The 18905-nt window shown below is 45.3% G+C and overlaps 1 protein-coding gene across 1 annotated transcript in view; it reads left to right on the forward strand.

Annotated features, from left to right (window-relative positions):
- The window catches only part of CHMP1A (charged multivesicular body protein 1A), a 245331-nt gene that overhangs the window by 65436 nt on the left and 160990 nt on the right, over positions 1–18905 (forward strand). The window contains exon 2 of the mRNA XM_069635579.1: positions 16368–16387. Coding sequence (XP_069491680.1) covers positions 16368–16387 — 20 coding nt within the window. The remainder of the gene's footprint in view (positions 1–16367; positions 16388–18905) is intronic.

The raw sequence follows: 18905 nt of genomic DNA on the forward strand, positions 1-18905 counted from the left end.
AGCTGCTGGGTTCATTCCAGAGTGTGAAACAAGTGCCCATTCTCTGCACAGCCTTCTGGGATGGGTATTCCTGTAGAATGACACAATTCTGCCCAGCAAGGGGGAACAGTAGGCATTGGGTGACGTGGTACCTGGTGCATACAACATGGTACAAATATGGGATCAGAGATTTGGGCCCTTCCATCTCCCCCACCCCTCCTCTGGTGCATGACTGGCTCTGGTGAAAACCCTTGTAGGCCTCCTGCCCCAGGCTGAGCGTGCTCCCATGCTTCTGCCCCTGACCGGGTTTAGAACCTGACCCCATAAGAGTCCTCACCTTGTTCCTGAACACTCCTCAGGGCTTGTCACTTTCTTATCCCCGTTTTTAATCTTTACGTTCAGCCTCTTGCCGCTTTAATTGCTAGATTAATTTATTTTTTTCGTTTTTTTTTTACTTGTACTGATGAAACTCAGCTCATCACCTGCTTGGATGGAGAGTTGGCGACTTATTCTGCTGCCCTTCAATCCTTTCTCTCTGCTGTATTTAAGTGGATGAGGATCGGCTCTCTATGCCTTAATTCAGACGAAAATAAGATCATTGTTTTTGCGGGTTCTGACTCTGGTGTTTTTCTGGCTTTCTATTCTGGGTACTTTACCATTCCCTGCTCTCCTTATAAAGAATCTTGGTTTCAGGTTGGAGAACGAACTTACTCAGATTGCTCACATTAAGTTTAATCTTCTTACCACTACTACATGCTGCTTTTTTGCCTTCTTGCTCCTTTGCTTTCTTTAGCAGCTTGTAGCTCTACTACTTCTGCAATCATCCAATCCGGTTTTGAATTTCTTTAGCTTGCTATACTTTGGCTTCCCTCTGTACTGTTTAAAACTATTTCAGCATTCTGCCAATTGTTCTATTTTTGGATTATGCTTCTTGTCTCGTGCTTCTCCCTTACTTCACCGCTTACACTGGCTTCCTCGTCACCAGCAGGTGATCTTTTAAGCTTGTTCTACCCCTTTACTGTGTTCCCATTATACTGCTCATTCGCTCGGGACAGTGAGACCTCTTGTCATTCCTAAGTTTCAGACTTCTGGTAAGGGCGGGCACACCACCTTTGTCGTTATTCCTTATAGAGCCTCATTCCTGATTTAAAATCTTAATCTACTTTTTGTTGTCTTTTGCCAGAAACATAAGACCTTTTCATTAACCATGCTTTTGGCAATTGGCTGTCTGATCCTCCTGCTTGCATTGACAATTTATGCTGGCTCAGCGCCACGGTTTGTGTATGCTTTTACAAAATCCCATGACGTAATCGGTGAACATTCTTTAGTTGGAGGGCCATAATGGATGCAATGCAAAACCTATAACAAATTTGCCTTTTATGTTTAGCAAAGCAACCATAACCACCCCCTGCCATGTACTGCCAATGATTGTGTTGAAATGTTTATGGTTCGTTTGGGCTGTGTTTTTAAGTTGCCCCTCAAAACCAAAGCCAGCGTAAGCATTCCGGGCGGCTAGTGTTATTCTTTAGCTGCGTTATTCCTCATGCCACCTGGCATGTGTATGCAAAATTCTGAATTTTTCAGTTTTTATGTTCCAACCCGAGATCTTTTTTGACCAAAGGATTTTATTTTTGCAATAGCTTAATCATTTACTTTAAGGTTTTGTTCTCCAAATACTTTTTTATTTTTATGCTGTGAACATATGCACACCGTTAACTAGACATTGCCACAAACACACACAGTGCCCACTGGCCATGCCCTATGTCCATGCCCACTGGACACGGTGCCCCAAGGCATGGCCTCCCGCCAGGGCACAACTAACGTGTATGGAATGGTCAGACTTTATTTCAAACTGCATTTTTTCTCAGTGACTAACATCTGGCTATATGCATGCACTCTTTTCCAGTGTACGTGACTCTTGACATGAAGGTTTGTCCATCTGGCCCTATGCACCTTGGTGATACCACATTGGCTGCCTACTTGTCGACGCAAACACTTGGACATGCCCGATGTCATGTTTGCTAGTGTCCGGTGGCCTAACAACTGTCTAAGTTGGTAAATCTTAAAACTAATCTATCTCATGGGAATCTTTGTTGCATAGAAGTGAGACCCATGAAGCAAGTGACTCATGCTTCCTTCTCTTCAATTTTCCCCATCCTCTTGTGTCCCCCAGTTCTCCCCCTTCCTTATTTGTAGACTTTCATCTTAAACTTACAAAGGATCAGAACCCACTAACCCCTATCGCTCTTAAAAAACAAAAAAAAACAAATTAAAATAAATCAAGCCTATTTCCGGTCCAATTGAGAAGTTGCTGCATTATAAAAAGTGATCAGAATTTTCTATCCTCAGTTGCTTCATAACATCTGCAACTTGCTTCACCATAAGAAAGCCGATACTGATCCCAGTATCCCCTCTAATTGCCATGCTATTGTCAACAGAGCTTTCATTGACTATTTTATTAAAGGTGGCCACTAATCAACTACAGTGTGTCTGAGACGCCTGACGCACTTCATGATCGCCAATCAGGCTTCAGACCGACCAGAAGCATAGAAAGCACACTTCGAGGGGATTGGTTCCTCCGACGTATTCCATATCTATGACAGGTAATCACCACAACTGTGCTGCTACTGAAAATGTGCGGCTCCTGCGTCGATGACGTCGATACGCTGTCCTCGAGGGCCTCTGTCGAGCCAACGTCACCGGATATTATATGTAGGATGCACGACGCCTGTAGCCTCAGTTCTGTTTTTGCCGCGAACGTGTTCGCTTTGGAGATCTCGGCACGCCTCGGTTCTTCTGAGGTATTCTATCGGTTCTTCGAACTCGTTTTGTTTGTGTAGATTTCCTGATGTCTTCGTCGTCTTCTACCCCGCGGCCTGGTTTCAAGAAGTGTCGGGACTGCGGTTCCAAGATGTCACTGACGGTCCTGCACGACTTCTGCCCCTGGTGCCTCGGTGAGGACCACGCCACGGACGATTGTGACGATTGCCAGTCGTTAACATCGATGGCTTTGCAGGAGCGTAAGAAGCTTTCTGTCGGTAAGGTGTCCAAGCCCCGGAAGTCGAAATCCACTGGGCTTTCGACTGATGATTTGAGGGGCGACTCTCTGCATCGTCAACGTAAGTCCAGAGGGGTCTCGGTCCCGGAGTGGGTCCCGCCATTCCTCTGCCTCTTCGAGGCACTCACGGAAGCGCCGTCACCGGTCGCCTTCCTCGTCCGAGGACTCCGCCCGTCGGAGGGTTGCTTGTCCCAACAAGCATTCCTCTCCCGCGGAATGGGGTTCATTTCGTAAGGAGATGATGGCGATTTTTCAGTCACAGGCCTCCGTTCGTTCCGCTCAGTCAAAAGAAGCTGGCGGGGAATGTGCTAGAGCCACCGTTCGCACGCCTTTGGGCTCGAGCGGTCGTCGCGATCACCGGGAACCTTCGAGGTCCCGTTCGGACAAGGTGGATCGCTCTAGACATGCCCGCTCCAGGTCCCGGTCCTCGACGCCATCGAGACAGTCGGAGCCTGTGAGGTCTTCGAAGAAGACGTCGGCGCTGAGACCGTCGAAGGACTCTCTTGAGGCTCTGCCTCTGAGGAAGCCATCGGTGCCGAGGATGGCGAAGGACACGCTCGGGGCTCCACCCTCGAAGCCTGTGTCGAAGCCATCGGCACCACGCTCGACGCCGATTCCGTCGACGCCCTTAACGCCTTTCGAGGAGGATTTCTCAGAGGTGCCCCAGAGACCGGTGGAAACCCCGAGGAAGTCTCTGGCCAAGTCCAAACATGTGCCTTTTTCTGTGCCCTCATCCAGGGATTTATTCCAGCCTCTTGATTATATTTCTGAGGTGGATGAAGGGTCTGAGGAAGGGTTGGTCCCTGATGAGGTTCCTGACGACCTCTTATCTGGTCATAGCCAGTTGGAAGACCTGTGTCAGTCTCTGCATGATGCCAGTGGTCTGGACACCTCTCCGGAGGTGGAGTTCGGTAGGCCTGAGCCTGGCACGCACGCTGAGTCTTTGTACCGGCAGCTTATGTCGAGGGTGATGGATTATTTAGGGTCTTCTGTGCCACCAGTGGATTTTCTGCAGGATGACCTGACGGATATCTTGGACCAAGGTTCACCAACTGACCCGGTTCTGCCATTCCATATGGCCTTGCATAGAAGGGTGGTAGCGGCTTGGACTGCTCCAGAGTCTCCCGGCAGTGAGCAAGTCTTTGCCAAAAAAAATACTGTCCAGCCAATAGCGACCCCAGCTACTTGACTATGCACCCCACTCCGGAGAGTTTGGTGGTGCAGGCGGCTACAGCCCCAGCAAAACAGGCATCGTACCCTACCATCCCTCCTGAAGGGGATGACAAGCGTTTTGATTGCTGAGCGAAAAAAGTGTTTTCTTCAGGGGGTATGGCTTTACAGGCAGCCTACTCTGTGTGTGCCTTAGCACGTTTCACTCACACTCTGTGGAATTGTGTCTTTGGTGGATGAACGTATTCCGGGAGGGGAGAAACGGGATGGTTTTCTTGCTCTCGTTCAGGATGGCAAGGATGCCATGTGTGAATCCATTCAGTCGGGTCTGGACCTGGCCGATTGTGTCAGCCGGTCCATGGCGGCGAGCACCGTAATGCGCAGATTTGCGTGGTTGCAGAAGTCTGGGTTTGCTCCTGATGTACAAGCCCGGCTTCTCAACATGCCCTTTGATGGTGAACATCTTTTTGGCAGCAAGGCTGAAGAGAGCCTTGAGAGGTTGCAGACCTCCAAAGCTGCAGCAAAGTCGTTGAGCGCTGCAGTTCGCCAACCTCCGCCTTTTCGTCCTAGGGGACAGCAATGGAGGGGAGGTTCCTTTTGATACTACTCTTTCTTTGGTAGATCGAGAGGAGCTGCAAGTCAAAAGGGCCAGAGGTCGAAAACAAGGGACCGGTGGTGCCAATGCCGCTCGGGCAGTTGCCTCTTTACCCTCAGGCAATGCCGCTTCAGCTCAGTCATGAGGCCATGTCCCATGGTTCGCCGGTTGGGGGAAGGCTGACGCAGCATCTTGTAGAATGGTGTGCCATTACTTCAGATGTGTGGGTTCTGGAGATCATAGCCCATGGCTGCTGTCTTCCTTTCCGACCGAAGCCTCACTACAATCTATCAGGGAATCTCTCTTTGAAGAGTCTGGATCCGCTCCTTGCACAGGAAATCAAATCCCTGCTGGAGAAAGGCGCCATAGAACTGGTGCCTGTAGCGGAGAGGAACAAGGGATGGTATTCCCCTTATTTTTTGATTTCGAAGAAAGACTGGGGGTTTGAGACCCATCATGGACTTGCGTGGTTTGCACAAGCTCCTCAGGAAGGACAAGTTCAAGATGGTTACACTCTCTCGTCCAAAAGGCCCTTCAACTTCAGGACTGGTTGATGTCTCTCGACCTCAAGGACGCTTATTTTCATGTGCCGATTCATCCCAAGCACAAGAAGTTCCTGAGATTCGCGGTTGGCGACTTGCATTTTCAGTTTCGGGTCCTGCCGTTCGGATTGACCTCCGCCCCAAGGGTCTTCACCAAGCTCATGGTGGTGGTGGCAGCATATCCCAGGAAAGGGGGGATTCACGTCTACCCCTACCTGGACGATTGGTTGACCAGTGCGCGCTCTCCCGAGCAAGTCATGGATCATCTGTCAGTCAAATGCCATTCCCTTCACAAGCTGGGCTTCTCCCTCACCTTAAAGTCCCACTTGACGCTAACCCAGCAGCTCCAGTACATCGGAGCAGTGCTCGACACATCCCTGGGGCAGTGTTTCCCTCCCCAGGTGAGGGCTCATCACATTCTGCAGATGGTGCACAAGTTTCAACATGCCCCGAGTCTCCCGGCGTTCGAGTTCTTGAGGTTGCTCAGCCTCATGGCACCCTGCATTCTTCTGGTGCCAGAGGCCAAGTTGCGGATGAGATCTCTGCAATGGGCTCTCAAGCTCCAGTGGTCGCAGTCTTCCGGCAGGATGTCGGACCCCGTTCAGGTGCCTCCCTCGGTCGCCTAGGATCTTCTGTGGTGGGCCGTCGAAGGCAATCTGATGAAGGGGGCTCCATTTTGGCTACCCTGGCCGGAGGTAATTATCGTGACGGACGAGTCCCTCACGGGATGGGGTGCTCATGCCAACGAGTTGACAGTCAGCGGTCGTTGGTCTCCGTCGGAGTCCAGACTCCATATCAATCTGTTGGAGCTGAGGGCCATCAGGCTAGCCCTGAAGGCTTTTCTGCCTTCTCTGCGGGGGAAGAATGTACTGATCCTGACGGACAACACAGTGGCCATGCACTACCCAACAAAAAGGGGGAGGCAGGGTCTCTCCCTCTGTGCAGAGAGGAGATGCAGCTCAGGTTCTGGGCCATCCAGCAGGAAATTTCGATCTCAGCAGTTCATCTGGCTGGAGACGAAAATGCGGCATTGGACGCTCTGAGCAGGCAGAGCACAGTCTCTCTCGAGTGAGAGCTGGCTCAAGAGATTCTCCTGGAGATCTTCGCCCTTTGGGGGACCCCACAAGTGGATCTCTTCGCCACCAGTGTCAACCGGAAGTGCGAATTCTGCTCGCGGGAATTTCCTCCAAGAGGAGCCTTAGGGGACGCGTTCGTAGTGGAGTGGTCCTTCCCACTGCTGTACGCGTTTCCTCCAGTCCCCGTCATTCCGCAAGTGCTACAGAGGTTACGAAGGTTTGGTTCCCGGATGATCCTCATTTCTCTGACATGGGCCAGGAGAACGTAGTACCCGGACCTTCTCGACATGTCCATCTGCCCTCCACGCCGTCTTCCCTACCTAGACGATTTGCTCTCACGGGATGGGGGGGTGGCGGTCAGGTTCTCCATCCAGATGTCACGTCCCTCAACCTTCATGCTTGGCTTCTGAAAGTTTGAGGTATAAGGATTGGGACCTCTCTGAAGACGTGATGGAAGTGTTGCTTTCGGCCAGAAGGCCCGCAACAAAGTCCCTGTACCGTTGCTGTTTGCGAAAGTTCTGCGACTGGTGCAGGGTTAAGAATGTGGATCCTTTTTCATGTGCCTCCTCCATACGTTGGTACTGTTTTGGGAGTCTGTCATAGATATGGAATACGTCGGAGGAACCAATGCCCTTGAAGAACAAGTTACTTTCTTACCTGGTAACGTCCATTCGATGGGATGTTCCGACGACATTTTCTATATCGTACCCTCCCAGCTTGCCCTGCTACAGAATTTCTTATGCAATTGCAGCTTACGTTTCCGCAAGGTTTTCTGTGGTCATACTGGCAGAAGATCGGTGCCACACGTTCTGGGAAAAAACTACAACTGAGGCTACGGGCGTCGTGCATCCTACTTAAAACATCCGGTGACATCGGCTTGACGGAGGCCCTCGAGGACAGCATATCGACACAGACGCGAACATTTTCCGAAGCAGCACAGCTGTGGTGATTACCTGTCATAGATATCGACTACGTCGTCGGAACATCCCATCGAAAGAACGTTACCAGGTAAGAAAGTAACTTGTTATTCTATTTATGAGGGATTGGATCCTTTTGACACTCTGCGCCAATGGCCCTACTCTGACATTTAATTGATCTCCTCGTCTTATTTGTCCAACTGCTATAGTCAAACCAAGTCTAGCCCTTCCCTCTCGAAGTCCATCATCCAACTTTGCGAAGTGCCACAAGGTTGCATCCTTTCTCCATTGCTTTTTAATGCCTATCTGAAACCTCTCTTTGCCGTTATCACCCTGTACATGACCATTTTTCAAACCTTTGCAGGTGACCCTCTGATCGCCTTCAAGCTCCAGGTATCTGCACCTACATCTTTGGATGCCTGCTCCTGATTCAGAACTAGTTGAATGATGATCTCTGCCTGAACAGCTTATAAATGATGATCGATTTTAGCAATTAAATTCCTGCTTCCATCTCGGCTCCTTCTCTTAGTCCTCCTTCCATTCTTGAGTTGTCACATCTAAAATCCTCTGAGCTATCTTTTGACAATTTTCTGTTCTTTTATGCCTTGGATTCAAGAACACACCAAGAGAGCTCTTTTCCAGCTGCACGGATTGAGACTCGTCTTCCAACTCCTCTGGACTGAAAACCTTTGTCTCCTCTGTAGTGGTTCTCCCATGTCCTGACTACAGCCTCCTTTCTTAATTGCATTTGATCGAATATAAAGCAGCAAGACTTGTTCTGGGATCACATCGCAAATGCTCTTCTATTCCGGAATTGGTGCGCTGTCACAGCATACTTCTTCTCCTCCCTCCCTCTTTCTCTCCCTCCCTCTCTTTTTCTCTCCCTCCCTCCCTCTTTCTCTCCCTCCCTTTCCTCCGTCCATCTCCTCCCTCCCACCCCCTCCTCTGTCTCCCTCTCCTTCCTTCCCTCCCTCCCTCGCTTTCCTTTTTGCCTCGCTTTCCTTTTTGCCTCGCTTTCCTTTTTGCCTCGCTTTCCTTTTTGCCTCGCTCCCTTTTCCCTTCCTCACTTTTCCCTTTCCTACTCCCTCGCAGGATACTGGAGATCCTCAGACTAGAACACTTGTTATCGCTTCTTTTAAGGGAACCTAACTTCGGGGCTCAGAGCAGTTTAGGATCTTGCCTTTGAAATACGTTGCCTTTGGCCATCTGATTATGTTAAAGAAAAATAGAAAAAATCAAATATATGGAGGATTTTCTTATTTTGAACTTGCATTATACAAAGTTCTTGGCTAGTATAACTATCCACGCTTTACTCTTCATCTATTTTGCTCAATGATATACCATTTTATACCTGTGTAATGTGCTGAGCAATTGTAATGGCCACAGTTGTAATGTCCTGGCTGACACTCTTATATACTAAAATCTCTTCTTATACCCATGTCCTCCCTTTGCACTATAATGGTTTGAATGGCCCCGGTGCCTGTCAGTGATCGAATTCACTGAACCTATCCCTTTAGCTCGGTTGGGTGGTGGGGGCTGCTATGAAACAGCTTTTTCCGTGGTTGGCACCTTATAAAAACCCTTATAAAGTTTAAAAAAGCACACACGCACTGCCCATTGGGCATGACTGCTGAGGACACTTTGCACTGAGCCAGAGGCACAGCAAACATACCTACAGTCACCACTATAACATGTTCACGTTTACCATCCCCCCAGGCAGATAAATACCCATACCGCTCACTGGGCCTGGCATACGGCCAGGCACATAGATATGGCTGTGACCGGGCACGGCATACACACAGATTGCCCACATGTCATGTGGCCATTCCCGAGGTATCACCCCAATCACTAGCACAGTGCCAGTGGTCCAAGTATTATGCATCACACTAGAGATCGGTTGCTTAAGGTCTGCTGATCCAGATCTGAGTCAGCGGAGCCCGTATTGTACATGTGTTTTTTTTTTAAGACTACCGTAAGCGTATTCCACATTTGTAACACCTTCCCTTGTCCTTCATTGCTTCATAAAGTATCGTACACCAAAGCAATTTCTTTTTAGATTAGCCATAAGTGGTGAAATATAGTTTTGTTTGGAAAATTGACAACCATCCACTTGAAATGGCAAACGAGCTGAAATACCTAGGACTTCTACCTGTATGCAAACCATAACAAAGGATCCATATGGATAAATCTAATCAAAAGGGCAACTCGACTATTATCCCAAATGAAGAGTATAAATCTGAGAGTTTTCGATTATGCCATTGGTGAACCTCTATACATCTAAAGTCATTTTGCCATTAATGTACAGATAAAAATGTTTGCATCTGGTTGAGGAACAGAACAGCGAACGGACGGGAGCAGATAACGAGGATGACACGGAACACCCAATAGGGTGGACATAAGCAGCTACAGACAAGAGTGATATATACCAGAAGATGGATCACAGGCAGGCACAGCAATCCATCCAATAATCTAAACCCAAGACCGGACATAAAGACTTGGTTGAAGAAACCACGAAAATGTGTTCATTGAGAAAAAGAGAAATGAAAAACCTTCAATATCTGAAAACAAAATAACTCACCTCTATGTATGTATTAACAAAGAAATGTATGCATAACATGTATGACTCAGGTTGACACACCAAACTGAAGAACAACTGCCTTGAGAAAGCCCAAGAAGGGCAAAACAGTAGCATGTGCAAAGAAATGTTGGCACAGATGTTTTTTAAGAAATGACACAATTTCACCTAGAAAAGTCACCACGAGCACAAGTTAAAGCAATGTATGTTTCTATGATGAATGTGAAAAAAATGGAATAAAAAAACGTAACCTTGTATGAAAACACGAACAAGTGGTAGCTCACAATTATTGTAACATTGGAAACCTGTGAGGACAGCAAAATTTAAATGCGCACAGGCTCACATCAAATAAAACCCCTAATTTGGTTGAGGAACTTGTTTTGACTAAAATTGATACTTATGAAAAGAAGACATTATTGCCTAAGTGCATCCCAATATCCGTCGTCCAATATGAATTGAGCTTAGTATCATTAAATGGCTGGCTCCACTGGAAAAGGCTACAGTGTTGGAAGTGTTTTCTAGGCCACCCCACCCATAATTACACCCTTTTCTCTGATCTTACAAAAATGATAAATGTGTGAACGACCAAATGGAGCACTATCCAATTTTAAACTTATTTACAAAGCTCTTTTGCCTATCCTCCATTTATCATCCACATTTTAAGATCAAATGATTTAGAAGTGATAATGCTCTTTGACAGAGATTGGTGCAAAACCATTGAAACTGACAGAAAATACAAGCTCTTTAAAAATGGTACATTGGTTGAGAAGAGTTTGGGTACTATACCACACAATTATTTCAGTTCAGATGGAATCTAATACCAAATGGAGAAATGTGTAGTACTGGTAACAAAACAAGCTCTTGATTTGTAAATGGTTTCTATTGAGAAAAGCTATATAATAATTTGACATCAATATATAATATATGAAATCAAAACACCATCTATTTATGAAGTGCCCTGTTTTAAATGACTTGATAATTGTTCTGTTTTTAAGATTTATTCACCATGATGACTGGTTCTTTGAGGATCTATTTTGGTTTTGCATGCTGTTGGGAAATGAAACCACTTTATCAATTACGTACTCCCTCTTAGATGGCAATTTGCTATGCTTCTACATTGCACACGTTGGAAATTATAAATTTGTATTGCATCTTTTTTAGTATGTCTAGATTAATCTTAATGTGTTTAATATTGTATGTCTATGGTAGAAATTGTGTAAGGTTTAATTTGAAACTAACTAATGAAAATACTTTTTTGTGTTTGAGTCAGATGCCACATCTCCAGCACACACATCTTGCTATGGGACCACACGTTTTTCAGAGGGTTCCTTTTCCGCCTCGCCCCTCCTTCTCTCCTTTTCCCCCTTACTGCCCTTTCTCCCCTTCCCCCCTTTCCTTTTCCTCCCTCCCTCTTTGTTCCTCCCCTCCTTCTTGAGAGATGGTTGGAGCAGTGTGTGGCAATGTTATGGATATTTTATGATGATGGTGGCAGAGTAGTAGCTGATTTAGTAACCATAACTGGCAATTTCTTTGGCTTTTATACTGCAACATTGCTTTTAACAAAACGTTTTTCTCTTATAATATCCCTCAAAATTTGTATTTGCTAACAGCTAACGATAATTGGATCTTGATGAGTAAGAAATGGTTTCCTATATGGAGAAGTGAGGGGGCAACTACCTGGCTAGTAACTTGTAACTTGAAATTATATTATTGTTTGAAAAAGAACTAACCATAATACAATTAATCTATTTTAAAACCCCATAATTTTCTTAAGAATTGTTAGTGTAAAACAAAACTGCAGATTGGAAAATGACTCCAGTATACATAAATTGTTGACGATGACTCATTCTCCACCCACCCCCTGCCAATAGCCATTTGTTTATTTATTTGGGCTGCACACACCAATGGCTGCATAAAGGTGCTGGCCAATTTCTTTCTTTTTATTGCATACCACACTTCAGCCATTGGTCTGTGCGGACCGACTACAACATAACAGCCCACCAGAGCTTCCAATTGAACCACGTTAGTCACACGATCTTCTCGAACATTGTGGGGAGAGAGAAAAATGCTATGCGGAGCAGCAGAGACCTAACTCCGCAGTAGGGAATGTGGCATGCTGGCAGCTGATGCCAGCATGCACCGCAAGCAAGTAGCTGGCACCAAACCTGTCGACCCTGACTGCTTCAAACATGCTGTGGAGAAGCACCCCCATTTGAAATTCACAAATCTGCAAGAAGTTGGACTAAGTCGCAGCATGGCTCACAGACCAGAATAGGGAAAACCTGCAACACAGGCCACCTCCTGCACAGAGAAAACAGGGTGAGGTTGGCCCGGGGAAGAAGACCATGGGACAAGGAGGCGGAGGATAAAGATGGAAGTAGGAAGGTGTGGGTTATTCAGGTGAAGTTTGGAGGGGGCAGAGGAGGGTGTGGGGAGGCAGAGGAGGGTGTGGGGAGGCAGAGGAGGGTGTGGGGAGGCCGAAGAGGGTGTGGGGAGGCCGAAGAGGGTGTGGGGGCCAGAAGAGGATATGGGGAGAGAAGAGGATGCAGTGAGAAGAGGATGGGAGGAAGGACAGTGTAGGATTTTGGAGACGATTTATAGAGAAGGTTATTGGTTGGTGAGAGCAAGTGGTACTATGTTGCAAATGTGTATGTGTTGGGCGGTGAGTGAGTGCTATTGAAGAGTAGACTGAGGTGGATGAGTGGCAGTAGAATGTTGGTAGATTGTTGATGGTGGAGGGGGTGTAAGAGGAGAGGGGGAGTAAGAGGAGAGATAGTAGGTGGGTAGAATTGGAGGAGTGTGAGTAGTAGGAGGAGAGGAGAGTTATTGAGAGACCTAGAGAGATGAGCATCAGGGAGTGTCAAATTGGTGCTTGAGTGTCTGGAAGGCCCAAGCCCACAATTCTTAGGAACTAACCCTCCGATAGGGAAGGTCTCCCTTAGGGAGGGATGGATGGGGGTGGGTGGGGGATGTGGGGCGAGGGAGAGAAAAAAAAATGGCCCTTAGAGCCCCTTCAGATTTTTAATACAAACCCTTGAACCATCTCTGAGAGTTGGTGCATTATTAATGCCAACTCTCACATGTGGGATGGATTGTGTTTGGTGGAGGAAGTGTTTACCACTTGACAATTCGGAAGGGTAGCGGGTAACCGCAGACTATTTTGATTGGTAAGTATAAAGTACAGTGAATATTGCAAATATTTTATACTGCAAATGCTTTCCATGTTAGTTCTATGTAACCTGTGTGAGAATGTTTGCTATCTGTGTTCTGTATCTTAACTAGAGGTTACGTTCTTGGCGATGCATGTTGGTAGTCCTTTCTCACTTTTTAATTATTGTGCGAAACCTGAAGGTACTCCCATATCTAATTCCCTGGGATCCTCTGTTCAGGAGGCCCTGGAAGGGCCATTACTCTTGGATCCCGACTCTGAGGGTGGGCAACCGAGGGAGGATCACCTGAGTGGAGGGTCCTTGGGGATTGGACAGAGGGTGCATGATGGTGCCACTTGTATCCCCCTTTTCCTGATCTTGATCTACCATCCCCTCCCTTAGCCTTTATGGAATATTGTCCGTCTTATTCCATCAACCCCTTTAAATTCCCCTTGAGTACTGTGAAGAAAAGGCAACTAGGGGCAATGCAGATTTTCCCATGTGAAAACCACTTTTGTACTTTGATGAAGAAGAGAGGGTTAGAGGCCTGTAGCCAGAGAGATCAGGCATGTCCTTCTAATTAGATGTACACAAGGTCAGGTAATAAAGAACACTCAGGGAACATATAAAAGTTGGTGCCCACAGAAACCTAAGAATGGGGAAGACAGAGCAGCAGGGGAAGCGGGTGCTCAAGGAACACGAGAGCTGCAGAATGTTTAGAAGATGCAGAAGTAGAAAAGCTGGAAGGAGCGAGAGGCCAAGACGCTGTGACGCAAACAAGGTTCCCAGGAGTCTCGCCTTGAGGTACAGTGCTGGATGGAGAAGGAAGGTGGAGCGCAACCGTTACGGAGAGTGGAGGCAGAGCCCAGCACGAATGCTGGTGTGCTGAGGGGGAGCACCTGGTGGAGTAGTCACACTCCGGTGTCAGAGGACACTTGAGGATCCGGGGCACTCCGAGAAGGGCTGTTAAGAATGAGGCATATATTCTTGAATCCCGAACATAACAAATAGCCGAATGAAGCCAAATGCTTGACAATTATGAATGCTGAAAGTCACGAACAGTCGGACACTTGTAATTTTGAATGCTGAATGGAACGTAGAGCCTGAGGCTCACCAATTGTGAAGACTGAATACAAGGAAAGGGACTAGTGAGCCTGTTGCATTACCAGTGTGACAGTACAAGTGACAAAAGAGGCTGTTTATCCCATACAGTGAACATTTATATATTTTACACTGACTTTGGCAAGAGGGGCTGTTTGAGCCTGTATAACAAACAGCATAAAGCTATTTATTGCCAGAGCGACACCTTAGGAATAAAGTGAAGAACTTAACTGCATGAACTGTTGAATAGGAACCTATGGTTGCATGACCTGTGATGGGTGGACTGTGTGGTCTGACGACTGCACCTAGACCAGTGGGTTTCATTGTGTCAACTTTGCTAACATCAAGATACAAATCACAAGTAAGACTTATGGTTTCTGGTTGTGTGACCTGTAATGGGTGGACTGTGCGGTCTGACAACTGCACCTAGACCAGAAGCCACTGAAGTTTGACCAGCTGTAAGGAGGTGTAAAACATTGGTGGAGCTAACCAAATGAGGGGTCAGGCAGACCTTACATTTTCTTTTGAACTAATGAATTGATGGAACTGTCAAGTTGTGAAGTTCCAACTCTTGGAAATAAAGAGCCTCTTGGGGAAGGGAACCGTGAGAGGTAAAGTTGGAGAATCCTTGTCTTGAGAAGGGGGTCCCAAGACCTCAGTGTTGTATGAACCACTTGTTACAATTTAACTTGGGAAAGGGAGACCCCTAGATCTTCGTTTTGATGTGAAACCTGCAAACCTTACTGAAAAGGGATTATAACAGAACTGTACTGAAACAGAACCAGAGAAATTATATGGAAACTTGAATTACACATTTTGAACATTTGCTTTGGTACACTGATTTTGGTTCAGAACATTCCCCACTAGTTTTGATGTAGTTGTGACGACAGCATTGGTTTTGACACACAGATTATATATTCATTCGTGTTTGTGGGTTTTGTATGTGGCGTTCCTGAGGACGTAACTCCTCATGAACAGTGAGGTCTGGTGCCATGAATTTTGCATGGCATGTTTATTTAATTGCCGAATTAATGCAACTATTTCTGGCTCGATAGGTCATCCCGTTCCCGAGATAATTTAATCTTTTTGGTTTTTCGGCTTTGTTTTTCGGCATTACGTTTTGTGGTGTTACACCGCCATCTACAGGTCATTTGTAGAAAGTGCTCATCATCGCGCATCGAAGTTTAAACATGATCAACACCTGATTAATTTCTATGGACACATTTTGTAAAGGACAGGTACTTCACCCTCATGACCTCAAATGGAATTTTGCTACAATTTGAAGATGACCTAGTTGAATCAGTTGATTTGAATCCGGTTCCATGTTTAAAAGAAATACTTCTTCTGTATGTTCTACTTTCATTAATGCTTTAATCCCACAAATATATTTGTACAGACATGCCACGAAAAAAGAGCAGTATTTAATCCCACTCGAATCAAAACAAAACATTAAAAGCTGAAACATGATCAACATTCTGAAGAAGGTAGATCCCAAGATCATGAAGCTTATAGAATTCAACATGGTTTCAGACAGAACAATGAAAGTGCTCAAGAACCTGAAGCAAGATCTACTAATCCGAGAATTCATGCTGCTAAAAAACAAAGCAACAAACGGCTGGAGAAACTGAAACACGACTTGCTGTTCAGAGAATTAGTGCTGTTGAACAACGAAGGAATGACTGCTGAAGAAACTCGAGTGAGACTTACTGATCTGAGAATTTGTGCTGCCAAAAAACGAAGCAATGAAACTGCTGAAGAAACTGAAGTGAGATTTACTGATTAGAGATTTAAAAATCTGAGAATTGAGTTCCCGGGCAAAGCTGGGTAGTCTAGCTAGTAATTTAATAAAACGTGGTTGAATTGGATCTTGGTTATCTGTGTCATCTCTCTTGATACCATGTCTGTCTCACTTTTTAAAATCTTCCATTTTAAACTTTTTATAATGCTATGCCTGGCCTTGTAAATGTGGCACATTAGCTTTTGAAATGCCTGCATTTTTTTCTGGGCGCAGACCGAGGAATATGCATTTAACGTTTTGTAACTATTGCCTTCCCTTTTTATATTTTTTTCTTCTTCTTCCTACATTCTGTATGTTTACATTTATATGTATATTATTATTTTGTTCTCTTTTGACCTTTTCAAGTGTTACTTCTATGGATTGTTCTCCTTACTAATCTTTTTCATCATATTTTCCCTTTTCTTTAGACACCCTGTTCCAGTTGAAGGTGAGCGAATGGCATAAATAGTTATCACATTTTCTACACCAGCCTTTTATTTGCGGATTGAAAATAATTGAATCTTCTAAATTGGCACGTAGCAGTAGGGCATGGTATTGGTGCACACAGATCTATTCTAATGTAAAGCCCTTGAGAGTAATCCAGGCTGTAGTGAACAGTACTTTGTGTATGTCGCTGTGTGTGTCCAACCAAACATTTCACAATCTACAGTATATGGAATAATTATATCTGAACATTAGGGGTGTCACGGTATTCGTTTTATGACGGTACGATAACCTTCTTGCCAAATGACGGTATATCATGGTTATCGCGGTATAGCAGGTGGAGTTAACTGATCTTAACAAATATTTTCTAAAAGGTCATAAATTGACAGATTTATCATCACAAACAAAACCAGGCACCCAGGGCCAGAATTGGGCTTTTCAACATACTTTCCACTGAAATGCCTTGCTTCCACCAAACACAAGTGTGGAGAGGAGGGGGTGGGGTGGAGGCCTGCTGCAACTGGCAAAGCAAACTGAAAAGATTTTCTTAAGTGGTCATTTAGGCTTTTTGCTTCCCCACTGGCGAAGATGAACATGTTGCCATCTTGATAACCTGCATGCCACAGATCAATGGAGGCTGATGGTAGTATAAGCGCACGCACGCACACACACTTACTTTACGTTACAGCCTTTAGTTTACTTGCGGGCCAAAAGGTGTTCAGTAATAACTGACATGTTACCCTTTGGTATGGCAGCAGGGAATACCCACAGAGATGAGTGAATTTTGCAGTGTGACTTATTATCTGTAAATTCAATGATAGAACCAGGGGAAACCCCCATTGCCATATGTTTTAGAGAACATTATCCATTATAAATATATAAACCCCAAAGTAAAACCTTTTCCTTCTTGGCACTGTATCTATTCTTCCTATTGCTAACATATTGATTTTGTGTAAGGCACGTGTGGTTTATGGAATGGCATTAAAAACTGCTCCAACTGAAACTACTTGGCAGACGGCACATCCAACAGTGCAAAACCAAGACAGTGCAGCAATTGCTTACTGCAGCCTTTCCAAATCAGATTGAAAAGCACACTTAACGGTATAACGGTATAAACAATGTGACGGTTATTATTGTTCAATTAAGTGGTTCACGGTATCTTTAACGGTATACCGTTATACCGTTACATCCCTACTGAACATCTATATGCCTGATATTTCTCATGTTGTAAGTGTGCAGAACATTGCATATATTGGAGACTCGTGATCTGCTTTTAAATGTCCCGATGACATAGTGTGTCACTGCATCTTGAAATTAAAGACACTTTGTGTGATTCTCTGTTGTAGGAAGTTTAACGCCCTATATAGTAACACTTTGATACTGTTTCTAAGAGCATGTCTGGCAATAATCTGAAAAATTGCGCAATGCTATTCCATCCAGAGCGTGTGTGTGTGTGTGTGTGTGTGTGTGCCAGTGTGTGTGTGTGTGTGTGTGTGTGTGTGTGTGTGCCAGTGTATATCACACTGTAGAGGTGAAGTTATGTTTGTTATACTTTGCACCTAAGTGAGCCACATTAGTAGTGAAACATATGCATACAACTGTATGTCTGTGCATGTTTCAAGCAGTCAGTACAGTGTGCAAGATTCCTAGCAAAAAACACCCCATTTTCTGTGAGCGCTGCAACCTCTCACGCAAGTGTGATTGCCTCAGCTCGGATAAATGAAGCACAAATAGTGAAATACCCCGGCACCCATCCCCTTTCACTCCCTATCCAGAGATTGAGTCTGTAGCAGCAGAACGAAACTGGAACAAGAAAATTGGGATCACTGCGATAGTACATAAATGAATAATCATGAATTCCCTAATGGTTAACTAACTTGTAGGTCTTCATATTCTACGCTGATACAGCTTCAAAGATCAGGAAGGGGGATGAAACTGAGGTGTAACATAAAAGCATAACAAAACAAGAGTAGCATTAACTGAAACTGACCAAACCGAAATGCACCTGCACAGTATCTTCTAAAAAAACAAATCATCTGATACTGGTCCAGTGAGGTGATTTTCTTCCTGTTGACAAAAAGGGTTTGTTTTCAGGAATGTTTTTTTCCCCCTAGTTTTATCGTTTGTGACTTAACATATACCGCTCTGTATTCTGTTTGAAAGGGTAGTAATCTCCATGTGGATGTTTGTATTGGGTTCAGCATGGTCTCCATTTTTCATAGCTTTTGCTGGCAGGATGGTGGTACCCACACATAACCCTGTAAGCTCCCCTCATACCATGTCTGAGCCACAAAACCCCACTTTTGTTTTCAGGCAATTTTTAAGTTGCATTCCTTATATTGTCATAGAAGCAACAATGTGGGATTTACAATCCCTTGAAGAAAGGAGAGTGACCACTGTTCACTTTGATTACATTTCCCTCACTCGCAACTTATCCTCACTCATGAGTTGAAAGAATTGTGAACAATAACTCAAAGTTCAGGGCCACTCTAGGCAAGTGGTCAAATGGGATGAAATAAAAA

The sequence above is a fragment of the Ambystoma mexicanum genome, chromosome 1q (genome assembly GCF_040938575.1).
Source record: "Ambystoma mexicanum isolate Mex_15411 chromosome 1q, UKY_AmexF1_1, whole genome shotgun sequence".
Lineage (NCBI taxonomy): Eukaryota > Metazoa > Chordata > Amphibia > Caudata > Ambystomatidae > Ambystoma > Ambystoma mexicanum.